Genomic DNA, 27,059 nt, shown 5'->3' with positions numbered 1-27,059 from the left:
AAGTTGTAGGTCAGGTTTGTTCTTCCTGGTAAAGATTCCTGTTGCCCAGAGTAGCAGGCACGCGGTGGTCTCAGCCTCTTGGTCCTACCCTGTCGCTGCTGCTGCGCAGACGCACTGGGAGGCACGGGTCTGTTGTCAGACAAGGGCGGCAAAGCTGATCTCCCAGGAACTTCGGTAGACCAGAGCTTGCTTTCGTGTGCAGCCAGGGGACACGCAGCCTTCACCAACGGTAATGACCGGTGAGAACGCGGGGAGCCTCGCGTCCCTTCTCCGAAGTGGAGGTGGCCTCCGCGCAAGGCCGAGCTGGGTCCCAGCGGCCGGAGCCCCTCCCGGACTGCCCTGAACCCACAGCTGCGAACTACAGTTCCCAGAAGCCCCCGCATCGTCCCAGCTCCCAGACTCCATTTCCCGGAAGTCTTGGGCCCTGCGGGACGTCACTGGCTTCCTGCGGAGGAGTCTGCGGGTGTCGGGTGGGCGGCAGCTCGCCAGGTGCCGGGGAGGTGCTGCTGGGCCTCTTTGGGGAGGCACCCTGGATCTGTGGCTGCTGCTTCTCACAAGATAAGTCAGAGTGAAGCTTTCCCTTTCCCCCTTCTCTTTATTCGTTTAACATGTACTTTCTGTGCCTCCTATCTGTTCATCTGCATTTCTGATTTGTGGACTGGGAGACTGAAGAAGAGTCCTTCACTTAATCCTGCCCAAAGGGGCCACGATCCTTCCCCCAGCACCGGCCCCGCCGCCCTTCCTCGGCCCCCTCCACACTGGCCGAGAAGCGTAAGGGATGAAAAGCGGAAAATAAACACTTGTCCCGTCACTCAGATATTAGTAATTGTTATTTCAGCCCCGCCCCCCATATCAGTGTGTTTATATCTGCACATGCTAGGTATGGAGATGTGTATATAAATATACATCTCGACACATAACAAAAAAGTTTTGGTTTCTATGTAACAAATTGTTTACATATTCATCTTGAACGTCCACCAGTGTTAATAGTTTACATTTTTACATTTTTACATTTACTATGAATTTTTCATAGTACTATCAAAGACCTGCCCTGTATCAGCATTTCTTTTCAGGGTTTCTAAGCACCAGTGTTTTTATTTGGAACCCCTAGCAAATGCTTCAGTCAGGTATTCTCAAAACAACTTTATAAAATTATTTTATTAGTTGTGGTAATGGTATCATGGTTATGTTTCAAAGGAAGAAAAAGCCCTTTGTGGGTTAAGAGGTACAAGTCATAGAGTCTATCTGGGTCTTAAAAATACTCCGGGAGGGGCGCCTGGATGGCTCAGTTGGCTGAGCATAGACTTTGGCTCAGGTCAGGATTTCACAGTTGGTGAGTCCGGCTGTCAGCTCAGAGTCGGTTCTGGCCCCCTCCCTCTGCCCCTCCCCCACTTGCACTCTCCCAAAAATAAATATTCAAAAAAATACCCCAGGAATAAATAAAAGTGGGGAAGGAGGAGGTGATGGCTAAACAAGGTTGGTATCATGGAAGCTGAGTGAGGGATACACTGGAGTTCGCTGTACTGTTCCGTGTCTATTTGAAATTTTCTGTAATAATTTTTATGCGCACAAGGATTCTTTTGGGGACAATGAGGTCCACTCATTCTCCTGCCTCGTGTTTAAGTCACCCCGTGACCGCTGCGCAAACGAACAGTTGTCACCTCCAGTCCTCTCTGTGATGCTCAGTGATTTCTTTTCCTGGGACCTTTCTTCTCACAGGTTTTCCACAGTACTTGTGAGACCAAAGTAAATCTCCGCTCTTCCCAGAACATGCCTTTCACCTTCACGTTCCCCCGTCTCCTCCTGGCCTCTCAGACACACCTGACTTCGGCGTCTGGCTTATAGCCTTCTGCTCCATTTCCTGGTCTCATTTCATTCCGAGTGACATCAGGGTGCCTCGCCGGGTAAATGCTCAGTAAATATTTGTTGAATCTCAGTGTCCACATGGATGAATCATCGGGCAAACCTTGGCCTTCTGTCTGGAGCCGGGGGTGTCGGCGGGCAGGAGTCCCCGGGCCTGTGGGCGGTGGGCATCTGCCGCGTGTGCTTCTCCTCGCCCACCGGTGACTCCGAGCCTTCCCTTTTTAATTCTTGTTCCGAAAGTTCTCCTCCCCCTGTGCCTTCAGAAGGGGCCTGCCGGCTGCTCCCCGCCCACGGCCTGCTGTCCGCCCCGCTTTCCACACCCACCGCTGGGCCCCGGCCGCCACGCGTCCCAGCTGTCGTTCTCTGTGTCTCCTCGTGACTCCGCTCTCCCGCTCGCCTCAGTTTTCTGTCGGTCTCTCCGGTGACTCATCTCGTTATCACTTTCAACAAGTCTAGTGGGGCTCTTCTATTTAAAAACATCTTCACCAAACCCACATGCTACTCCAGCCAGCAAGCCAGTTCTGTCCTAAGGTTGCCACACTTCTGTCCCCTTAGACTGCTGTTTCTTCAGTCGTACACTTACCATCACCCACTGGCTCCCTGGCCCCTAAAATCTGACCCATCCCCTTGAAACTCAACTCTCTCTGCTCACAGACGAGGAGAATGAAAACTACATGGAGGGGCCATTTTCATCGGTCAGACTGGCAGAGATCCCCGGGTCTGACAGCAGAGTCCTTGTCGAGGCGGTGGGGAAAGAGTCTCATGTTGCCGGTAGGCAGCGCGGCCGAGGGGAATTGGGCCACATCTGACAATTGCACGCATCTGCACGTGTTTTAAATGACACACATACGAGGTAATTCACCGAGTAGTTTGTAATAGCAAAAAACTGAAAAGGACCTAAATGTCCATAGAATTGGTCAGATAAATTCCGGCTGTCCATGTGGTGAAACGCTGCGGCTGGTGATAGTTCATTTGGTGTGTGAACTTGGCCAGGCTATGGTGTTGAGTCGTTCAGTCAAACACTAGATGTTTCTGTGAAGGCATTTTGTAGATGTGATATTTAATGAAGTTGATAACCCTCCAGAATGTGGGTGGGCCTCACTCAATCAGTTGTAGGCCTTAGGACAAAACCTGACATTTCCCGGAGCAGAAGGAATTCTGCCTCACGACTGTAACACCGAAATCTTGCTTGAGTTTTCAGCCTGCAGGCTCGCTCTTGGGATTTTTGGACTCAAGACAGAAACATCAGCTCTTATCTGGATCCCAAACTGCTGGCCTGCCTTACGGATTTTCAACTTGTCAGCTCCCACAATTGCATGAGCCAGTTTAAAAAAAAAAAAATCTCTATTTCTCTGCATCTAAATCTATATATCATCTATATCTATAGGTTCTGTTTCTCTGAAGAGAATGATGCAATACTATAAAAAAAAAGTGAAGATACTCTCTATGTGGAAAGATCTGCAGAATATATATTTGAATGAAAAAAAGCCAGGTGGATAACATTCTGTGTTAAAAAAGAATTGAAACAAGAATATGAATTTATATCTGCTTTTATCTGCACCAGAACTCTGGAAGGGTGCTCAAATTAATTAAAGTAGTTACGTGACGGGCGCCTGGGCGGCTCGGTCAGCTGAGCATCCGACTTCAGCTCAAGTCATGATCTCAGTTTGTGAGTTCGAGCCCTGCATTGGGTTCTGGGCTGACAGCTTGGAGCCCAGAGCCTGCTTTGGATTCTGTGTCTCCCTCTCTCTCTCTCTCCCCCACTTGTGTTGTCTATCTGTCTCTCTCTCTCAAAAATAAATATTAAAAACAATTTAAAACGGTTACTTGATAGGGACTTCTAGACAGGTGGAGGACAGAGGTGGGAGCGACACATTTTTAAATCTATTTTTTTATATATCTGTGGTTTCTGAGCCATGTGACTATTTTTACCTGTCCCCAAACTTCAATTTTCTGTGGGTTTCACTAGCTCCTGATTGCTAGCTGTTCGCTTCCTGGTCCCACTCGTTCGGGAGGCGGCCTTCTCCACCGCACGCGATCTTGCCCGGGAGTGTCCTCATCCAGCCTCTCCGAGCTTTGACCCTCCTAGTCCTCTGATTCGCTTTATTTCTTTCTTTGACTCTTCTGTTCTTGACCGTGGACGTTCTCCAAAGTGTCGTCTCTGGCATCTCCTCTGGCCCCTTTTCTCTTTCCGTGCAGCTGAAACCATTCAGTCTGTTTCCAGTCTGCATCTCCCCTCAGAGCCTTGCTCATGGTCAAGACCTGCATTTCCAGCTATTTTCCCACGTGTTTCCAGACCAGGATTCTGTTGTGCCACAGACTAATCTCTGCAAAGGAACTCGTCATCTTCAACCCAGGTTTTTACACTGGCTACTCTGTCAAGTGGTGTCCCCAGCCCTTAAGAGGGCATTTTGGCGGTCACGGTGACTGGGGAGCGTTCCTTGGATTTAGTGGCAGGAGTCTGTGATGATAAGCACCCTCAAGTGCGCGGGGTGGTCAGGCACAGCAGGAACTGTCCCACCCAAATGCCAGGTGACGCCCTCCCCTTCCGTCACCGTCTGTCCTGCCATCTCGGTGCGTACGGTGTCGGTGTCGGCTCCGGCTGTCCCCTGCCCCTTCCTCCTGCACTTAGCTGGTCGCCCAGCCCTGCTGCTTCCTCTCCTGCGGCTCTCACTGGCCTCGTGCACCTGTGAGCTCGCAGCTGCAGCCTTGGCAAAGGCCCCTCAACTGGCTCCGCCTCCGAGCCTCCGTTTCCCGCTCTTGTCGTTTGCCGGCCGAGTGCTCTCCCCGCAGACGCGTGGTCACCGTCCTCTTCCGCGAGCGGTGCGCCCGAGAGCCAGCGCCGCCTGTCCGGCCTTGTCTCCGCGTCTGGCCACGTGCGGCAGAGTCACGGACGCTTTCCTGCTGGTCCCCACCGGGATGAGTCCCCTGGGTTCAGGGGTGGGCCCAGCCGTGCCTCAGGCACCTGGAAGCCCGTCTGAGGTGGAGGGTGTGACCAGGCCGGTGTCCGGAACACAGGTCCCATCCCGTTGTGAGGTCACTCCCGCTGGTCCCCCTCTCCCTCCTCTCCACACCTGTTTACAGGGACAGATCCAGAGGGAGAAAGTTCTCTGACCTTTCCCTTGTCGCAGCAAACGATCTTCCCTGGGAACCCCTCTGCCGTCGCGGGAAGGAGGTCGGACCACCACGAAAATGTAGTAAGTGCAGCTTAGAGGGGAAAGGTAATGGGTCGGTGTTTGTTCAACACTAGTTTGTCCTGCCGGATTTCTGAAGCCTTTAACGACGGGCGACGCCCCGCAGCCCGGACACACTAGGACATGAAGGAGCCCCTGGCAGGTGAGCGTGCGTGGTTCCGGCGCGGCCTGTTCCCTCCCAGTCCGCGGGCGGGAGCTCCGTTCTCCAGAATGTTCTTGTCGCGCAGCCAGAACTCCTGCAGGCGGGCGGTTGAGTCCTGCCGCGCAGGCGTGACGAGTGCTGGCTGAGAGCCGGCGGCGTGTTCTGCCGGGACGCGGGTAGTGCGGTCGCCCCAGGGGCAGGGGACCCCGCAGGTGCACCGGGGCAGGAGGAAAGGGTTTCGCTCCAGAGAACGAGGCGCCCTGGGGAGAGCACCCAGGCCCCCGGGGTCCGAAACAGCACGGGAGGGGCTGCTATGTGGGGTCGGGGCGGCGGGGGGGGGGGGGGGGCGGCCGAGGTGGCCCCACACTGAGCCGCGGTCCCGCGGGGTTGTGCGCTTTGCACACATTCCACCTGCCGTCACAGCCCGGTCATCCAAACCGGGAAGGCCCCGTCGCAGGCGGCCTCTGCGTGGAGGGCCGAGAACTTTCCGGGAGACCTTTCACGTGGAGGCAGGGGAGAGTGGATGTGCAGCGGCGTGCAGGACAGAGGACCGCGGCCGATGACAGGGTGACGCTGAGTGCCGTTTCCGCTGTCCTGCCCGGCTGCCCGGCCGCAGGGACCGCACGGGGATGAGACGGAGTAGGGTGTCGCAGTCTGCCAGGAAGGCGCAGGCCCCGCTCGCAGCGCGGGTCACGGGGGAGGGGGGGGGCGGGGCGGACTGCGGTTCCCAGGGTGGCGGCAGCCAGGAGGGGGTCCCTACAGCACGGAGCCACGTCTGTGACCCTCCGCCGAGTCCTGCCCAGGACGGCCACCGGGGCACCCAGCTGGGGGGGGGGGGGTGGGGAGGGCGAGCAGGCTTTGCGGGGGGCGGGGGGGGGGGGTTGACAGCGACATCGCTGTGGCCGTGTTTTGGGACACGTGTTTGCTGCCGTCATGAGGGATAAGGAGCGACAGCCGTGGGAGATCCGGGCCACGGAGCAGAGGCCACCGGACCCCTCTGCCCTCCGTCCTTGTGCAGTCTCCGCTCCTCACAGGCGTGCTTCCGGCAACTGAGTTTACACACTTGAACAGCCTACGTGTGAGGAGATCGGGGGCGCCTTTTGAGTTCTTTCACATTTTCCAGTGTCATTTTCCATTTTGCTGGTCTCTGGAAAGTTTTGTCATTATTCCGTCAATGTTGAAAATGAGGTGGTAGCTCTTACTTTGCTTTTCTGGCCACTCACAGCCAGTACTTTATTTCATATTGAAGACGGCACTCTAGTGACTCTCCTAGATTGTACCCTGGCCACCAGCAGATTGCTAGCAGCATTGAGACCTTCTCCAGACCTTCAGAATCAGCTGCAGGATGTAAAGCTGGAGAAGTACCCCTCCTCCCCCCGCATTGTCTCTCAGCAAAGAGACGACCCGTGTCTCTCACACGTAGAGTAGGAATCCTGTACCCAAGTTTTGGGGTCACCGAGTCCAGTCTTTTTTGTATAACAGGGTAGGAAATGAAACTACCTTATGATCTTTATTTCGCCAAATTGATTTTTTTCAACATGAACATTTTTTATGCTAGAAAAGTGAAAATTGCCCAGCTGAAATGTTACAAAAATCTTAAAATATTAGAATTCATGTATCAATGCTTGCACTTTTGTCATTACTTATTTCTTTTCCCACTTTACCCAATTGTAACTTTATAGTGAGATACGTTTTTGGTAAAATGGATGAATTGATTTTTTTCAGCAAATCGGTTACGCATTGGTTTCTGTCTAATGCACATATGGCACATTGATTTTGAATGAATCGGTCTGATTCCACTGAAGGGACGCTCTGTTGAAAGGTGGTGACAAGTGGCTGAGGTACCTAACAATCGGTTTTAGGAAGTGCAACAGCATCCATTTAACAATCCTGTAGCTCTGTGATGTACAGAGAGGTTAGCAACCTGAAGTTCCATTGATGGTCAGGATGTTTAATTTCAGGTTTAAATAGTAATGCTACCTTCTGTCCATTGCTTCATGATCATCATGTTCATTTAAACAGTACTGATCGTGGGGCACCTGGGTGGCTCAGTCTGTTGAGTGTCTGACTTTGGCTCACCGCTTGTGGGTTTGAGCCCCACATTGGGCTCTGTGCTGGCAGCTCAGAGCCTGCAGCCTGCTTCGGATTCTGTGTTCCGCTCTCTCTCTCTGCCCCTCCCTTGTTCATGCTCTCTCTCAAGAATAAGTAAAACATAAAAAAAAGAAAAAGACAGTACTGATCATTTGTTTGTTAATTTTTAATTGAAGGTACATTGGCAGTCCTCTGGAACACTGATCCAGTGAAGAAGTTTGCCTTGATGATGATGATGTGATCTACATTTCCTTTTTTTTTTTTTTAATTATTTAGAGAGAGATAGCGCGAGCACGGGAGAGGCAGAAGGAGAGAGAGGGAGAGAAAAAATCCCAAGCAGGATCTACACAGAACCTGACACGGGGTTCGAGCTACAAAACCAGGAGATCATGACCTGACCCGAAATCAAGAGTCAGACGCTTAATCGACTGAGCCCCCCAGCGTCCCTGTGGTTTATGTTTTCAAAAGCTTTTGACAAGGAGCTTCATCAAAAGTTGTTATTGTCATTTTTTTTAAGAGATTTAGCTTGTGTTTTGGGGGGGAACTTTTTTTTAAAGTTTATTTTGAGAGAGAGGGAAGGAGAGAGAGAATCCCAGGCAGGCTCCGCACCGTCAGCACAGAACCCGATATGGGGCTCGAACTCACGAACCGTGAGACGATGACCTGAGCCAAAATCAGGAGGCGGACGTTTAACCGACCGAGCCTCCCCAGGCGCCCCCTGACGAGGAAAATGCCAGCGCTGGAACTCTGAGTGCATAAAGCTGTGACAGAGATGGCAAGAGGGGCGCCACTATGTACTCTTGCCACTGGAGGGGAGCCGGTCAACTCAACACCCAGAGGGTAGCATTACTTTTGGTGACTTACTCTTAGGCTTCGCAATGAGGTGGAAAAATACGGACTTGGAACCAGAACAGAATTTGAATGCTCATTCCACCACTTTTCTATATAATTGACAGAAAAGTTACTTTACTGTTTAAATTTATCATCTGTAAAAGCAGGTGTAGCAACGCAGACTTTCTAGGCCTGTAGTTTTAAAAAATGGGATAATGCATGTTAAGTGGCCTGGAATGATGCTTTTTAATAAATGGTAGTTATCGCCGCCGTCATTGTCCAGGGCCTGGTTCCAAGCGTCTGAGCCCAGGTGCGCCAGAACATATTCACATTGACCATCGCAAGTCAGATCGCTCATTTGAGACTCGTATAAAACAGGACGCTAGGGGCGCCTGGGTGGCGCAGTCGGTTAAGCGTCCGACTTCGGCCAGGTCACGATCTCGCGGTCCGTGAGTTCGAGCCCCGCGTCGGGCTCTGGGCTGATGGCTCAGAGCCTGGAGCCTGTTTCCGATTCTGTGTCTCCCTCTCTCTCTGCTCCTCCCCCGTTCATGCTCTGTCTCTCTCTGTCCCAAAAATAAATAAATGTTGAAAAAAAAAATTTTTTTAAAACAGGACGCTAACGTATTAACAAAAGTGCAGCTGTGGTGAGGACTGGACTCTGTAATGAGCACAAACATCGCGTTCTCTCCTGGCGGTCAGATCTGTAGAGGAAAGCATTGCTATCAGAAAACGAAGGTGTGGATGAAATGTGAAATTTGTGCGGAGGGCATTGGTTGTGTGATTCAGAAGGTTGTGGGACCTGCGGATCGCCCCACGTTGTCACTCTGCCTCTCCAAGTCCCTCCAGCTCCCAGCCCATTCCGTCATGGGCCCTGTGCCCCTGTTTTCTTCCGTTCCCCCTCCTCTTCTCTCTGCCTGGACGCTGTAATTGACCTGGGGGCTTGGGCCGTGGTTATTTTTCCTCCGAAACGTAAACATAGGATCGTGAAGGTGAGTACTGACCCCTCTCCTCCCCCGCTTCACTTTCAGCCAGTCACTCGGTTATACATACTGAGTGCCTACCATCTGAGGTGCTGTGCCCAGGGGCTTGTGCACTGTGAGGCTCTGTGGTCACTAGTCGGTCTTGATTCAAAATGTTCCCAAATTGTCAGGGTGCCTGGGTGGCTCAGTCAGTTAAGCATCAGACTCTTGATTTTGGCTCACCAACCGTGAGATCGAGCCCCACATCACACTCTGCCCCGACAGCGCAGAACCTGCTTGGATTCTCTCTCCCTGCCCCTCCCCAGCTCTCTCGCTCTCAAAGCAATCATTAAAAAACATGTTTCCAAATGATCCAATCTACTTTCTCATTTGCATTTGTCACAGTGAGAGACTTGACAAGAAAATGCGTCAGACTCTGAAAACAACTCTTCAGATAATTCTGGCGCTTTTTCCTTCTCCTTCTTGCTCTCCTTCCCATGCAGCTCTCACGCACGTAGACTTACTGGCCCGGAGGTGGGGTAGGTGTCCTGCTTGCTCCTCGTCGCCTGTTACAGGCCGTCATTTCTGCCTCTTCCCTGGAACCCCCAGCTCCACCAGGACACCTGCCATCAAAGCGCAGAGTCGGCCACCCACAACCTCTCCTTGAGGTCCTCCGCCGACCCCAGGTCACTCCCTCATCCGCCGGAGGATACGGCACCTGCCTCACTCTTCCCGGGACTGTTCTCCTTGGGGATTTTAATGCACGTGCAGGCAACCCATCTAACGCCCGGCCCTCCTCTCCTCCCACAGTCCGTTTTCCCTTCCTCCTCGGACATCTGCACCCACGGTCACACTCTGGACCTTGTGTCCTTACCAGTAAGTACACTCCTCAGAAACCCCATTTCGAGCAGCCGCGGCCTGACTGCCATCTCCTTCCTACCCTTTCAGCTTCCTCCCTCTAGTACTGTCACTTTAGTTTTTTCAACCCCAACAAAACCTCAAACAGTGAGACCTGTGGATTTATCTTTGCTTCCCTCTCTCCATTCCCCGCTTAAATTCCACGAGCCATTATTATAAGCTGTCTCTCACAACCTCCCTTGTTTTCTTAACCTTCTGTTGGGTCAGACTCTCCTAGAAAACTCCCGGTTAAATCCGTTTCCGGCTTATTCCGTCCCTGCCCCCCTGCAGCAGAACAGAACAGCAGACCGTCGCTAAAGGAAACTCCGGGATGGTGACTGGTCTCATTTGACGTTCACGGCCAGACTCCTCAAAGGGACTGTCCGTTGCCCTCCAGCCCCGCCTTTCCTCAGTCAGGTCAGTCCCCCCTCTCCTGCCCTCCTTTCCTTAGGCCTCTCCTTACTTCACCCACTGCTCAGGCTCAGCTGAGGACCCAATTCGACGAAGCGGCGGGAGCGGTCGGGGGAGCGCTTCCACATCGGGCCTCCGCCAGCTTTGGTGTTCCCTCCTGCTTTGAGGTCAGCCCGCTCCCCCTCCCTTCAGGGCTTCGCCGCTGCCGCCGCCGTATGGCGACTCCTCTCCAGATCATCACTGGTTCAGCCTCGGCAGCGTTCCAACATACCGAGAGATCTCATCCATTCGGTACCCTCTTCCGGCAACTACCCCGATTTTCTCTTCGCATTGTAGCAAGACTCAAGTGCCCAGACTTGGCTTTCTCCAACTGTTTCCTTCCTAGTCTGCGAACCCCCCTCCAATCAGGTTTTAGTCTGCCAGAGCTGCTCTTAAGAGCAACGCTGATCTCGTTACTGCCAAACCTGACGTGCTCAGCCTTCATCTTGTATCAGCCTCGAGGGAGACCCAGTCGGCCGTCTTCGCCTTCTGAGACACAGTTTGCGTGTGGCTTCCGTGTACTGCGCTCCTTCACTATCCCGCCTCACCTGCTGCCTGCCTTCTGCATGGGTCTCCCCTTTCTGATTCCTAAGGGCCCCGTCCTCGGAACTCTTCTCTCTGCTCTCCTCCTAAGCCAGCCCGTCCAGTCCCACGATCTTAAATATACACCGTAGGCTGTGGAGAGAGTGCACTTCTCTCCTTCGTGCTCCTGACTTGCCTCCTTGGCAGCCTACCGGCGGCCTACACCTGGATGTCTGAAGGATCCGAAGCAACACTTGGCCCCGATCGCTAAAATTAAACACACAAATGCAAATGTTGGCAAAGATGCAGAGCAACAGAAACTTACTGCGTGGCGGAGGGGAAATTGTTCCGCTTTGGCGAGTGGTTTGGCGGTGTCTACTGAAGTTGAACGCGTGTCCCTCCCCCCCCATGACGCCATAATTTCACTCCTAGGTGTTCAAACAGATGGGTACACGTGCACAGAAGACACGTGCGAATGTCACTGGTGGCATTATTCGGAATTGCCTCGCACCGGAAACGGTCGGAACGATGCATCTGTTGGTAGGACGGAGAGACGGTGCTACACGCACAGCTCCTTGCAGCTGTGAGCCTCACACGCACGGTCTGAGTTTAAAAAGCTAGTCACGGAAGCCTCCAGCTTTGCGAGTTTGTAGGAGCAAAGAGCAAAACCGGTGAAACTTACCTATGGTATTAGAATGCAGGACGGCGGTCACCTTTGGGAAGGAGCGAGGTTGTGACTGGAAGGGGCTCGAGAGGGGCTGCTGGGATGCTGGTTGTACAGATGTGTTCTTTGTACGCTTGTATTTGGTGTGTGTGGTTTTTTTTTTTTTTTTACCATGTTTAAACAAGTTCCAAAACTGAATTCTGATTCGTCACCCCTCGTGTGAACCCGCGCCCTCTCTGGTGACCTCCGGCTCAGAACACCGCAGCTTCTTTCTGCGGGTTACACGAGCCAAAGCCCTGAGAGCCATTCTGGTTTCTTTCTCTCACGCTTCCACGTCCATACCGTCAGCAAACCGGTCTGTTGTGTTTTCAAAATATGGCCTCAACTGCTTCCTACCACTCACTGCTACGGTTTTGTCCAAGTTGCCATCAGCCCTTAGTTGGACTTCTTGGAGTAGTGTCCCGCTCGAGTCTTCTCTGCAGGGTACTTTCGACCCTGCAGTCTCTTCCCTACATCACAGCAAGTAACCCTTTTATTTTATTCATTTTTAATTGTTTTAATGTTTATTTATTTTGAGAGAACATGAGCAGGGGAGGGGCAGAGAGAGAGGGAGACACAGAATCCAGGCAGGTTCCAGGCTGTGAGCTGTCAGCACAGAGCCCGACATGGGGTTTGAACCCACGAACCGTGAGATCATGACCTGAGCTGAAGTCGGACTTTTAACCAGCTGAGCCACCCAGGTGCCCCAGTGACCATTTTAAAACATAACCAAAATCACATCCCTCCCCTGCTCAGTAGGCTCCAGTGACTTACCGTCTCATTCTGAGTAAAATGCCAAATCGTCCCAAGGCCAGGCAGGCCCTGTGTGAATGTTTTCCAGCCATCTGACCTCTCCTACCACTCACTGAGCTCCAGCGGGTGTTCCTAGAACAGCCAAATGCTTCCGTCTCAGCCAAATGCTTCCAGGCCACACCCTCTGCCTGGAAAGTTCTCCTCCCAGGTATCTACTTAGTTCATTCCTTCAGTCTCTGTTTGGAAACGGACCCTCTCCTGAGAAAGGAGTTTCTGGCCATCTGATTTGCATCGGCAGGGCAGCCCTTAGGGGGGTTTCCCACAAGCCATCTGTGCTATTTTAGTGCTATTTAAAATACCATCGCTCAGCATTTTACACATCTAAAAATTTTTTTAATATTTATTTATATTTGAGAGAGAGAAAGAACCAGCAGAGGAGGGGTAGAGAGAGAGGGAGACAGAATCCAAAGCAGGCTCCAGGCTGAGCTGTCAGCACAGAGCCCAATGCGGGGCTTGAACTCATAAGCCGTGAGATCGTGACCTGAGCAGAAGTTGGACGCTCAATCGACCGAGTCACCCAGGCGCCCTGGCATTTTACACATTTATTTAGAATAAATGTGAGTTCTGTGAAAGCAGATTTGGTTTGGTCCACGTCTGAAGCCCCACTACTGTAAGGCCAGGTAACTCTCAGGCACTGGCTGTGGATAAATTACTTTTAATGAAGACCGACTAGGTTATGTGATATTTCCCCCTTTCCTGCTTCCCTCACCAAGGTATTGGACAAAAACCCAGTGAGGTGGCCCTTTATAATCTGGCGACAGACCAGGAAATTGCCGATCTAGGACCTTGGGAAAAATGCTTGGTCTCTATATGGGGACTGGACAGTCTTGGACTCTGAAACACCCTTAGAACTACATATGAAGGTCATAGAATTTTTTAGAAATCAGAGAATTCCTTGCCTCCCAAAGTGTTGTTTTCTGGGTTACTGCTGAGATCCTTGTCAACGGTCGTGGCTACACCTCTGATGTAAACTGAACCGCTCTATTTTTCTGGGCTGATCATAATTTCAAGGAAAAAGCTGTAACTTCTAACTTCCAAATCTCCCCTTTAGATTTTAGTTGTACCCCGCCGTCTAGTCCGACACACTGGGATCCGGCACGTTACATAAATCTGTAGCTACGTTATGGTAGGTGTCTGTGGCGTATAAATAACAAAATTAGGGGAAAAAAGACATACCGCTTAAAGTAACTTCCTTTCTCGGTTCTTCAAATAGGAGTGAGGAGGGAAAAAAGGAGAGCCCGAGGCTAGGGGACACGTCAGGCGAAGGACACCAGGCACCACGGTGGGCGATGAGACGGACGCATCTGAGCAGCGGCTGGTAGTCTGCCCGCCTGGGGACCTGGGAGGTGTTCCGGGACAACTAGGAGATACGGTTTTGTGGGCTACTCAAAGAGATACAGAAACTAAGGTCACGTTAACTTTCGGAGTCTCCCTGCTCGTCCCTGGTCGGGGCCTGGCATCCCGGGAGTGGTTAGCACACAGTCTGGAGAGCTGGTGGGCCGGCACAGGGGGAGGCATGGAAGAGGATGAAGTTAGGCAGTGACCGCATAGTCCCGGGGCTCCGCATCTGACCTGACAGCATCTCTGAAGGGATCAAGTTAAGGGAACAGAGTGGGATCTTTCAGGGCTCGGGACACATTTCCACATAAATCCTGTTCATTTAGGAATCGGTGGTACAGGGACAGGAGTCCTCTCCTTGCAGACAGACGCGGGGTTTCCCATTTGGGGATCTCCTCTGAAATGAGGACCCTTCCCACAGATGCAGAGGCTTCATTTCCTTGGAATCTGAGCGGCTCAGATTCCAGCCAGAGCTTACTCTGTGACCGGGGTCCAGTCCTCCTGGCCAGGCTTATCTCTCCCCAATGGGACGACCTAAGTCCTACGTGACAGAAGTCTCGAGAAATTGAGGAATACCCAGGTGACGTTCCTTTATAGATGCGTCAAGTTACGACAGAAAAAGGTCCTGAGATTTAAATGGCTACATTATTTCCTGAATTCTGTTTTTCACCGTCTGGCATCTTCAGTCAAGGAGGGGCCCAAATCCCAGTGTAGGTCACTGGCATTTATATAAATAAGCCAAAAAGACTGCTGCATGGATTTTTTTTTTTCATTTGTGAAAATCTGCAGCGCCCCCTCCCCCAAACCTCACCTGAAGAAGAGTCTAGAACTCCTTTTCTGTGCTACCCTGTTGTCAGAGCTCTCCATTCTCAAGGCCAGGCTGGGAAGTTGTCAGGTGCCCCTTAAAAGAGCTACCTGATCGTCAGACTCCATCCGGAGGAAACCTGATGCTGATTTCTGGCTGACGCGTCGCCCTGCCTGCCGGGGGCATCGTGGGCACAGTCGTCTGCTTCAGAAATCTGGGGGCCAAGGAAAAGCAGGTAAAATGACCTTTACACAGCTGCTTAATTTCTGCAGTGTGGTGAGGAAATAAGTTGACCCTACACCCCAGAGCCTGTGCGAACCCAACTTAAAAAATATTACAAAAACTATACTGTGTACAGCAGCCGATCTGTGAGGCTTGTAAGAGGAGCCGCAGGAAGAAGCTACAATTCAAGGAGGGGGAATGAAACCTGCCCCCTTGTTCTTTCCAGGGTGCGCGGCAGGAGTGTGCCCGGTCTAACCCCCCAGGCCAGTCTCTGAGCACAGGGCCTTGGCAACAGAATTTTACAAAGTTCCTGAAGTGATTCCACGATGCAGTGAGGGTTAAATAACACTGGTTTCAGGTACAGAAGAGGATCTCTGTAGGTTGTGATGAGCTAGAATGTTAAAACCAGAAGAGAAAATAACAGGAAGGTTTAACGTTACGCTGACGTAAGCCACTATATAATGAGTCATTAATTTAAGAATGCTTTACAGTTCTTTTTATTAGGAACCAGTTAATCAACTTAAACGCATTAGAACAGAAGCATAATAGATCCCCAGCCTAGTTACTGAGGCACAGACGCTTTCTATTGGCAAAACATGCATAAATATACACACTCTAGATGCGACACAGCAAAATGCTGACGTGCAGTGACCCCGTTCAAGAGTACACTGTGAACACAAAAAAGTGGAATATAAAATTCCAAACAACGTTTGAAAGCGTCCACTCCAAATCCCCTCATTCACGGAGCAAAGTGAAGCTTAAAACGGTTGAATTTTCCAATGTCACAAAGTTGCTCGAAAACCACTGGATGACTTCATCCCAATGTACTTTCCCTTCTATGGCGCGACCGTGAAAAGTTAACACCTTTTAGGCAGTTTCTCACTTCACTCTGAATCTTCAGCACTTAACCGAAGGACAGGCCGGAGCAGATGTGTCCGCCACGTCTGTGATGTTCTGGCCAGGGTCATATGCCCGGGTGCAGTCTCTGGTGCTTGTTGAGAGCAGAGCGGTATCGGAAGGCTTTCCCGCAGTCGCTACATCCAAAGGGCTTCTCTCCCGAATGAATCCTCTGGTGCTGGATGAGGTACGTGCTCTGGCTGAAAGTCTTCCTGCACTCGTTACAGTTATAAGGTTTCTCCCCCGTGTGCGTGTTCTGGTGTTCGGTCAGGTGCGTGCTGCGGCTGAAGGCTCTGTCGCACTCGTTGCACTTGTAGGGCTTCTCTCCCGTGTGAACTCGCTGGTGCTGAGTCAGGTGAGAGCTCTGGCTGAAAGCCTTTTCGCATTTATTACACCGGTAGGGTTTTTCTTCCGTGTGAGTCTTCTGATGTTGAGCAAGAGAGGAACAGTGCCGGAAGGCTTTGCCACACTCCGCGCACTCATAAGGCTTTGCTCCCGTGTGAATCCGCTTGTGTTGCGTGAGGTGTATGTTCTGGTTGAAGGCTCTCCCGCACTCGTTACACTTGTAAGGTCTTTCTCCGGTGTGTATCTTCCTGTGCTGAATCAGGGAGGAGCCGTAACTGAAGGTTTTCCCACATTCGTGACACTGATAGGGCTTCTCACCGGTGTGAATTCTCTCGTGTTTGGCAAGAGATGAACTCCGGATAAAGGCTTTCCCACACTCCTTACATTCATAAGCTTTCTCCTGGGTGTGAGTCTTCTGATGTTGATTCAGGTTGGAGAGATAACTGAAAGCCTTTCCGCACTCATTGCACTCAAAGGGCTTTTCCCTGGTGTGAATTCTCCGATGCTGCGTCAGGGACGAGCAGTAACTGAAGGCCTTCCCGCATTCGTTGCACTTGTAAGGTTTCTCTCCGGTGTGAATTTTCAGATGTTGGGCGAGGGAGGACCAGTAACTGAAGGACTTTCCGCATTCGGCGCAGTCGTACGGCTTCTCCCCGGTGTGTGTCTTCTGATGTTGGGTGAGGTTGGAGTGCTGACTGAAGGCTTTCCCACATTCGTTGCACTCGTAGGGTTTTTCACCAGTATGGATCATATGGTGACGAATAAACGTCGAGGGCCCATTGAAGGCCTTCCCGCATTCGTTGCATTTATAGGTCTTCTCCCCGGTGTGAATTTTTTGATGCTGAGTAAGGTGCGTGCTCCTGGTGAAGGTTTTGTCACACTCATCACATTTGAAAGGTTTTTCTCCTGTGTGAATTTTCTGATGTTCCATAAAGTGGCCTCTCTGGCTGAAGGCTTTTCCACATTCATTGCAGGTGTACGGTTTCTCCCCAGTATGAATCCTCTGGTGCTGCACAAGATGGGTCCTCTGACTGAAGGCTTTCCCACATTCGTCACATTTATAGGGTTTTTCTCCAGTGTGGATTCTTTGATGTTGAGTAAGAGACGGACCCTCAATGAAGCCCTTCCCACACTGATCACATTTGTAGGGTTTATCTCCAGTGTGAATTCTTTGATGGTTGATAAGGTTTTCACTCCGGCTGAAGGCTTTTTCACATTCGTTACATTTGTAAGGCTTCTCCCCGGTGTGCGTCCTCTGATGGCGAATGAGAGCAGAACAGTAACTGAACGCTTTCCCGCATTCGTTGCACTTACAAGATTTCTCTTTTCTGACCGGGTTTGTATTCTGCCTGACGCTCGTCTTAGTAGCGGTCTCTTCTGCAGATGTTTCTTGTGTCACAAGGTTTGAGCTTACACTGATGCTTTTTTCAAAGTCCTTATTTATAGGGCCTCTCTCCCAAGTGGGTATTGTCTTTTCGGTTATTTTTATTTCTCTTGGCAGCGCCTGCCGGTGTGCCTGACGCTTCTCCAGACTGCCTTCGTACCCCCAACTTTCTGAAAAGTCAGAACCGTGAGGGTCTTCCCTTTTGTGGTTTTCCACCACTGCCCCGTGACACGGCTGCTCTTCAGAAATGTCCGGCTCTGGGACTGCTTGGCTATCTTCTGGTCCGATGTCATGGTCTGCAAGAAAAAGAAAACACCTATATTCTCTATTCAGAAGGCGGGAGAATAACTGCCCTTGTGGGAATGATCTAATGAAGCTAAAAATAAAGCTTTTGGGAAGTCCTGAGGACTTTCGAGCGCAGCCCTATTATTTGAGGAGAACGTTGGAAAGAGCCAAGGATAGCCATAAATAAAATCCGAAAGCGGCGAGACAACGTCTAATTCCACATCACAGATAATCTCTAAGAGCCAGTAAGGAAACGCCACTTGAGGTCACAGTAGATTAAGGACAGACCACAGAGCTGGCCAAGAGGAGACACAGATAGGCTAACGGAGGTGGTCTGAAGTGGGATTCCTTGCCAGTGAACAGCAAAACAAAAATCAAGGGATCAAGATTCCCAGTAGGGACAGAACGGGAAGACTTGGCTAAGACCACGGTGTTTAGCCTGGAACACGACCTAGTCTGTCTCTGCCAGAGACGCGAAGTTGTCAACAGAGGAAATACTTCAAGGCAGGCAGATGACAAGGTCAATTTTCGGCATTTTGAGAATGAGAAAAGGCAGTGATGGAGCAGACTGGGGTGGTGTTTGTGGGCGTGGAAGATGCCCAAAGTAGAAGGACCCAGACGCTCAAGTAACAGGAAAGATCAGCTTCAGGGGAAGCGAGAGCTGCGGAAGTGACAGGAACGTTTCGGGGGAGGGGCTCAATAAAACATAAGCAGAGTCGAATACGTAATAATCTACACACAAGGCAGTTTATCAGCAAACAAACAACAGAAGCGGCGCCAGACCGGCAGGAGGCGGAGCGCTGCCCCAGACACAGGCGACAACTAAAACTAGGCCCGTCAACGCCGGTAGAGTCGGGAAAGATCAAAAGCCGCATTTAAAACGTGTTTCTTTGGTCCCTTTGACAACAGGAGGCTGCGGCAGACCCCCGGGAACCCCGAGTGTCCCGTGCTGCCGGCCTCGTCACGGTCACCGTCACGGTCCCCACCAGCATGCGCCCAGAGCTCTCCTGTCCCCTCTCCGTCCCTGGCGCCCTGGGGAATGGCGCAGGCGGACCCCTGACAGCGACGCGTCCCCGGCAGGGACGGGAAGGTCCACGCGACACGGGTCTTGGGGAACGGCCAAGCCTCCGCGTAAGAAACAGGTACGTTTCCTTAAGAGAACGGCACCTGGCAAGCCACGTGTACAGCACGTGCCCATGAGGAACGGCTCCCAGAAGCGCTTCCCGGTGAGCAGGTGGAGACTGCGGCCTGTGAGGCCGTTCGGCGGCTCGTCTCCAGCCCCGGAGTCCCAGGGGAAGCCGGGACGTGCTCTCCACGTTGTCATGTCTGCGCGGTAACCAACAGAATGACCAGAACGGCAGTGGCGGGCAGAGAAGGAAGGCTTGGAGGACCGTGGGGTGTGAGCTCGGGAACTCCCGAGCCTGCACCGCTGGGTTTCCAAGGCACAGGGCGCACCGAGCCATAGGAGGAACACGCCCAAGGCCCTACTTGGGTAGACGAGGGAGGAGGGTGAGATCAGGTAAACGGGGCAGAGGTTTAAGAATAGGGAATCTCAGGATGACAGCATCCAAGAGGAGCTAAACAAGATGAGGCTTCAGGGCGGAAAGCACCCCGTCCCCCCAGACTTAGTACAGTAGCAGGAAGCTGATTTCACAGGAAGGAAGGACCCAATTAGGCAAACAGGTACAGAGGGCTATAGACCACCACGGGATGATGTCACCCAGAGCGGAGCTAATTAGCAAAAGAAAGGCGCTTGTGGACCCTGAGGTGCAGGCTCCTTCTAGTCCCCGAGACCCAACCTTCCAACCTTCCGCCAGGAGTTTATTTTGTACTGACCCAAACCCCCAACACCGCCTACCTTCAAAACCCCCTCCCCCCACGCCCATGAGTTAACCTTCACGATTTCATGGATTTCACGGTCTCTTTGTACGCGCCCGTCCCCAGGCTTGTACGCCTCCTGATCCTAATAAAAACGAAGCAAGACCCTTGCTCGGGGCTCTTGTCTCCTCCCGACATTAGCCTCTCTCACATTTTTAATCCTGCATCCGGCTTTCTTGCTAGACAAGAGAGAACTCCAGACCCAGGGTCTATGACAGAGAAAGTTCCAGAAGGCCAGACTGAACCGCACCGTTCCTACTGCAGAAACGCATTTGCACTTTACTAGTGTGAAGCTGTGGGCACCGAGCGCAGGACCGCAACACCCCTGTGCGTGGAGAAGTACACACGCGGACGGGCGGACTGCCACACACCGGGGAGACTGTAGGGATCGCGGCTACGCGTCAAGATTCTGCAGAGACCAGGTCACCAAGACAGCCCAGAGGAGACGGCAGAAAGAGGGCAAGGAAGACAATACAAGGACCAGGAGCCACTTCAGTGCAGGTATTGTTACCGCTTCCGATTACCTGTACATTTCTGTAAATCTGTAAACTGCTTTTACGGAGGGAAAAAGTGCCAGGTCCGCAGCTAAGAGGAAGTCTGCTCTGAGGGCTGAAGCGGGTGGGACCAACGGCCAGCTTACAAGATGGCCATCGTTTGGTCACGTCCCAGGAACAAAAGTAAACCAAAGAATGGAGCCAAATATTTCAAGGGACTGTCTTCTACCTACGGACCGGGTCACTGGAACCACCACCTACATGAGCTATGTATGTAGCTCATGTACATGAGACACCAACATCAGGGGTCTAGTATTTTTACCTAAATAAGTCTTTTTGGTAATGACTAAAGCACTTTGTGAAAAATCTAGGATTTTTCGATACATATTTAAATATTTTTAAATTGCTTTTTCATCTGCTCACGTTGGAATTTTTAAAAACTTCGTTTTTAATTTGTAATAAAACTTGACCATTTTTTTCCCCAAAAGTTAACGTGTAAGCATGACTTAATAAAAGCTTTTTTTTTTTAAGTCACTTTTCTAAATTGTGTTCCATGAAACCATCTTCTTTTGAAAAATGTATTTATTTTGGGGGCGCCTGGGTGGCTCAGTCGGTTAAGCGTCCGACTTCGGCCCAGGACATGATCTCACAGTTCCTGAGTTTGAGGCCCGCGGCAGGCTCTGTGCTGACAGCTCGGAGCCCGGAGCCTGCTTTGGATTCTGTGTCTCCCCCGGTGTCTCTCTGTCTGCCCCTCCCCAGCTCATGCTTGCACTCTGTCTCTGTCAAAAACTTAAAAAAAAAATTTATTTATTTTGAGAGGGAGTGCACACAGGGGACGGGCAGAGAGGGAGAGAGAATCCCAAGCAAGCTTCACGATGTCAGCAAAGAGCCCGATGTGGGGCTCGAACTCCCAGAACGTGAGATCATACCAAGAGTCGGACGCTCCATGGACTGAGCCACCCAGGGGGCCTCTAAGGGAAATATTTTAATTGTGCAGTTTGGAAAGGATTCACTGTTGGGAGGGTGAGGGTTTGAGGCAGAATGTGCCATTCCATGCAGCCCTGTTGGAAATTCCTAGTGGCCAGCTACGTATTTGAAAATCTGAGTTCTTCTGGCAAGAAACCCGCTAAACTTGTAGATGATCCAACACTTCCCAAATCTGAACACAGAGTACTTTCTTTTCTCCATAGAAAAGAACCCCCACCCCAGCTCACTGACTCTGGAGATCTATCCCTTACCTTGTATGACTAAGTCTGTATATGTTTTCAGGGTCAGATCTCTGAAGAGGTCTCTCTGTGCAGTTGGGAATTCACGGTTTACAAGAAAGTTATTCACAGTCTCAAGGACGGTCTGAGTCGTAGGATCGGAGGCGTAAGGAATAAAACGGAAGACTGCAGACACAGACTCGCTCGTGCAGAGTTTGGCTGGGAAGGCAAGGAGGCAGCCTGGATGGTGGCCAAAAGGATGACCAGTGTTGAGTAAAAGTATTCAGAAATTTAGGTTACTGTTTCCGTTTGAAAGGCCTAGTAATGGAGCCTGTAGATCTAAAAAAAAGGGGGAAAAACAACCCTGTAGGGCTGTAAAGCGAGGTGATAGTTAAGAGATAGTTAGATCAGGGGCGCCTGGGTGGCGCAGTCGGTTAAGCGTCCGACTTCAGCCAGGTCACGATCTCGCGGTCCGTGAGTTCGAGCCCCGCGTCGGGCTCTGGGCTGATGGCTCGGAGCCTGGAGCCTGTTTCCGATTCTGTGTCTCCCTCTCTCTCTGCCCCTCCCCCGTTCATGCTCTGTCTCTCTCTGTCCCAAAAATAAATAAAAAACGTTGAAAAAAAAAATTTAAAAAAAAAAAAAGAGATAGTTAGATCAGAGTCCCAAAGGAGGTGGGGAAAGATGGAACCCACCGGAGTCCAGGTTAAGAGGTTGCCTTCAGAACAAGGCAGGAAGGATGCCTCCTGGGAGAGGAATATAAAACTAGAACAGATGTCGAAAGCCCCAGTGTTCTCACAAAGCCCAAGAGTCCGGATGGATTCTCGTTTCGCCACGGGAGCTGCTTTCAAGAAAAACAGATCTATCTAGATTTCAGCCATAAAAACCTCTTGCCAGGCTGAGGCCTAGAAGTGACGATGCTCTTCCCCCAGGTCCCCAGTACTTACCCCCGCCAGTAGCTCCCGGAACACCGGACTCCACCACCCATGGCTCCGTCCCTTGTTCTAACTGGGAAATCACGTCAGGTTTGGAGACTTGGAGTCCTGCTCACAGGGGGAAAAAAAGGTGTCTGGCTGCAGTAAAAGCCCCGTGGGACAAATCCGACGGCTCTGAACAGCACATAAAGCCTCAGCGGTCCAAATGCCCAGACATGGTTTAATCTGGAAACTGATGTGGGTTCAGAAAAATTACTAGGTTGTACTTCTACCTGCTAGGAGAGTAGACACCTTTTCAAAACTTAGCAATCTTTGCTTCCTTAACTTCATCAGAGGCAAAAACTTACTGAAGCAGAGAGCCCTCCTCCTCCACACCCACAGACACTTAACTCCGAGAGACCCTTACCTATAGAGACAAGGTGTGTATAATTCTCCAGCGTCACATCCCTGAACAAGTCTCTCTGTACAGGGTCCAGCTGTTTCCATTCCTCCTGGGTAAAATCCACTATCACATCCTTGAAGGTCACGGATTCCTGAAATAGCAAACATATTTCTCCTCAGCCATAACGCATTAACCCGGGGAAAGGGCCAAGTCGGCAACACTGACAGAAGCAAGGCGAGACAGTTGCGGGGCCATCTGGAAAAGGACTCTGATGGTTCCTCTTTGTGAAGTGACTATAAAAACGGTACCTCGTTCGTAGGCTCCCTATATAAGAAGTCAACGTGACACATTTAGGGTCTGGCATACAATTAGTGGTAAGTCAATGGAGGCCTTTGTTGTGGTCAGTCATCGTCACCTCTGTGTTCTAAGGTCTATCAAGTATTAATAATACACCTACTAACAAAAATGAAATGTTTTACTACCTACAATGTTCAGTAACAATCAAAAATGTTTCTGAAAGAATCTGGGGAGAATTCCCTATCACATCTCAAAGTATACCAAGATGTATACCAAAAGATTAAGATAAATTAAAACAGTGGCCGAGTAAGGAATAAAACTCAATGTAGCAAAACAGTCCAAAAACGAACCCATGGTTATAAGAACTGAATATATGGATTAAGCAACCATCAGTTTGAAAAAGCTGAATTAGTCACCAAACGGTGTCATAACAGTGACTGTCCAGAGAAAAAAATGAAGGTGGGTTCCTTCATGGCACACAAATATTTCTGTTGAGTCGAAATTCAATTTTAAGAAAAAGCAAAAATAGAATAAGAGGTAGGGTTTATAATCTTGCAGTGTAGAAAGCAAACATCCTAAGACAGACTGACCCACACCACCACACAAATGTGTAAAACTTCTCAAGCCATAAAAGGCAATATTCTGAGATCCCACAAATAGCAAAAGAAGCCCGATGAACCCACATCAATAAAAAAAAAAAAAAAAAGCCAACAACCCAAACAGGCAATTCACCCGACAGTGTTAAATAAGCCATGAAAAAATGCCCCACTCCACCGCCACTACGGTGGGAGGAGCTCAGGCCGGCCAGCGCCGCGGGCAGCGCGCATGTGCAGCTTGGCAGGGACACGCGGTCTGTCTCCCGGGCAATCTGACGGGAGCCATAGAACTTGAAATGCCCGTATCCGTGAATCCAGCGTTATTGCCTGTAGGAATTTATTCTCCAGAAACACCTCGGACGCAAAGACATACGCACCAGTCCCCTCGCAACACCGTGGAGGGAAAACAAGCAAATTAAATGCCCGTTAACAGGACAGTGCTTACAGACTTTGTGGTGTATCCGTGCTACGCACCTGACGCGGACTTTTAAATGAAGTAGCTCGATGTGCGCTAATTAGGAAATGACGTGTGATACGACGATCAGTATACATGGCCTGATCCTGGTTCTGTTCTTATGAACAGGCAAGTTCTATGTAAATGACAGAAAACAACCTACAAGACGACACAACCAAATATCAGTGGCGCTGTGTGGTGGGACTCGGAGGCAGGACGGGGGGCGTCCTACTTTTGTCTTTATTCTGCGTTTGAAATCGGGGGAGTTAATTTGGTTTGAAATTGGTAACTGTTGAGATTTCTGCCTCTAACCACAGCAGAGCGACCGGACGGGCTCTCCCGGTGCAAGCGAGCACACGCCCCGAAACAAACACGCTGGCACTTGAACAGCAGGCAGACGGAGAGAGGGGAACAGGTCACCTGAGCCCCGCACCCCCTCGTTTCCGGCCCGGAGGCGCTAGGGACCCACAGCAGGAGGCAGGGCCCATCCCCGACGGGCGTCTCCCCGAGACCACGCCGGATGCTCAGGACTGCGTGCGGAGGAACGTGCACGTTATGGCGTAAGCTCTGTCACACTGGCAGCTGCCGCGGTGACAGAGCCAGAGCGGAGGGGACGCGCACGCTCCACTCCCATACCGTTCCGGCACACTCCAGGAGCGAGGCCAGAGGAACAGCGGCAGGTCTGGGCCGTTCGGCGCTTGCTAAGCTGCAGGGACACGTGAACAAGCCCTGGAAACGAATGCCTGGGAGTCCCCGACGGCGGTGTTACCGTGTGCCTACGCGCCACGTCCCAGACCTGTCCGCACGTGAAGACACGCGCACACGGCGGCGCCCACTTCGGGGTCTGCGCCACAGCCGCTCAGAGCCGCTCAGGACTCCAGCAGGCTTCCCGTCTCCTCCCCTGTCCGTGCGTCCCAGCTGGAAAGGAAGTGCCTCTGCGTGACCGTCACAGAGGGAGGACTCGGAAGCGTGTACCTGATGTCTCTGGATTCCGCTTGGGATCTTTTCCCTTCTCACGGTGTTTTGTGTCCTTTGTTGTAATAATCTTTAGCCCTAAGTCTTGCCACCGAGTTGGGCGAGTCATTCTGGCAAATCACTGAATTCAAGGGTGGTCGTGGGCAGCCCGAAAAATGGACCCAGAGTAAGGCTAGGCTAGACCAGCCTTAAGAAAGCTTAGGGATCAAAAACAAACCGCAAGGGGCGCCTCGGGGGCTCAGTCGGTTAAGCGTCCGACATCAACTCAGGTTATGATCTCACAGTTTATGGGTTTGAGCCCCGGGTTGGGCTCTGTGCTGACAGCTCGGAGCCTGGAGCCTGCTTTGCATTCTGTGTCTCCCTCTCTCTGCCCTTCCCCTGCTCGTGCTGTCTATCTGAAACAAACATCAAAAAACCCCACAAAACTTCAAGAAGATCAAGCTGTGGTCCAGACGAGAGTAACAAGACTGGATTTACACTCGTGCATGAAATAACCAAAAACTCCCAGACAAAACATACGAAACAACAGTTTCCAAGACAACGAATCTCCTACAACAAAGGACAGCCATCCCTAAGAATCAGTAAAGCAGTGAGGTGGGCCGTACAGCTGCTCCCACTTCCTGCCTCGAGAGCCCACGGGACAGAGGGCCGCGGAGGAGACAGCGAGCAGAGAAGCCAGAAGAACCGCCGAGGCTCCCGCTTGAGCTTCCAGCAAGTACCCAGCCGTGCGTGGCTGCGAAGAGGCCACCGGGGGCAGGGAGAGAATCGCCCGGTACTGGCGTTCAAAATGGGCTGGAAACAGTCTCCATTCTCATCATCAAAGTGGAAAATTTCATGGTTCATTAGACATTGGGTAGAATACGCAGGAAGGTCGTGTCTCAAGAGTGGCAATAAGTGGCCTTAGACTATACACTGTCCTGGTTCACCTAACAGACCTTAAAGCAAGATTTGAAAGAAACACTGGTTCGGGCACCATAACTGCATCCCGGAATAAGGCTCAAGGATATTTGACAGGAACACAAAACTATGCAGAACCCAACAAAGTTAAATCAGAGATTTAAATCGGAGATAATGAGGTATACAGAGCAGCAGGAAAATACAGGCTATAATGAGGAAGATAACCAGTTAAAGCCAACCCGGAACTAACACACCTGCTAGAATTAACAGATGAGAACATTAAAAATTATTCTGGCCGCATTCCGTATGTTCAAAAAGCTAATAGAGGCACGTGAGACATTTTTTAAATAGACCTAAGTGGAACGTCTAGAGCTAAAAATGAGAATGTCTGGAGATGAAGAACACACTGAATAGCGTTCATGGCAGATTAGGGATGAAGAAGAAAAGATTAATAAATTCAAAGACAATGAGATAAAAACTATCAAAAGTGAAACAGGAAAAAAAACATGTAAAAAGATGTAGCTTCAGGGAGCTCTGGGCAACTTCAAGTGGCCCATTACGTGTGTAGCTGGAGTCCCTGAAAAAAGAAGAGGAGAGGAGCAGAGAAAACATTTGAAGAAAGAAATTTTTTTCTACACTTGATGAAAACTGTAAACCCACAGATCGAAGAAACTCCATGAACTCCAAGTATAAGAGACACAAATCCACATTGAGACACATCTTAATTAAATAGCTCAAACCCAGTGATGGAGAAAATCCTGGAAAACAGGGCACATGAATAAATATAAAGGAACAGAGAAATGACAGCAGCTTTTTCGATGCAAGCAGTGCACAGAGGAGAAAATGAAGCAACAACAGCGTAGAACAGAACAGACAGTGTAGAGAGAACGGTCAATGTAGAACCGAAAAACAAAGGCACAATAAAGACTTCTTCAGATATAAAAACTTGAAGGAATTCCGTGGCTACAAAGGTGCTCTGAGAAATCTTAAGACCTTCATGCAGAAGAAGAAATGATACCAGGTGAATATAAGGGCCTACACCAAGGATTCTCAACCTTGTCGTTACTGATATTTTGGACCAGATCATTCTTTTAAATAATCCGGGGGGGAAGGGGCATCACTGCATCAACCCACCGGATGCCAACAGCACTTCCCACTGAGTCAGGACAACCAAAATGTCTCTTGACATTTCCGAATGTCCCAGGGGT

General features: G+C 50.8%; 2 protein-coding genes across 5 annotated transcripts in view; both read right to left on the bottom strand.

The window, feature by feature from the left end:
* The window catches only part of LOC147580609 (histone H2B type 1-C/E/F/G/I), a 505,297-nt gene that overhangs the window by 236,443 nt on the left and 241,795 nt on the right, over positions 1 to 27,059 (bottom strand). The window lies entirely within an intron of this gene.
* ZNF184 (zinc finger protein 184) overlaps positions 15,312 to 27,059 on the bottom strand; it is a 28,006-nt gene continuing 16,258 nt past the window's right edge. For all 4 annotated transcript variants that reach the window (XM_086705720.1, XM_086705719.1, XM_086705721.1 and 1 more), the window contains 3 exons: positions 22,657 to 22,783; positions 22,263 to 22,358; positions 15,312 to 17,752 (listed from right to left, as the gene is read on the bottom strand). In XM_086705720.1, the coding sequence (XP_086561846.1) occupies positions 15,795 to 17,752; positions 22,263 to 22,358; positions 22,657 to 22,783 (2,181 nt within the window). In that variant the 3' untranslated portion in view covers positions 15,312 to 15,794. The remainder of the gene's footprint in view (positions 17,753 to 22,262; positions 22,359 to 22,656; positions 22,784 to 27,059) is intronic.

The sequence above is a fragment of the Puma concolor genome, chromosome B2 (assembly GCF_028749965.1).
Source record: "Puma concolor isolate L17-30 chromosome B2, mPumCon1.1.hap2, whole genome shotgun sequence".
NCBI classification, from domain to species: Eukaryota; Metazoa; Chordata; class Mammalia; order Carnivora; family Felidae; genus Puma; species Puma concolor.
The sequence above is the reverse complement of the archived record's forward strand: the minus strand, read 5'-3'. Positions and strand labels throughout refer to the sequence as shown.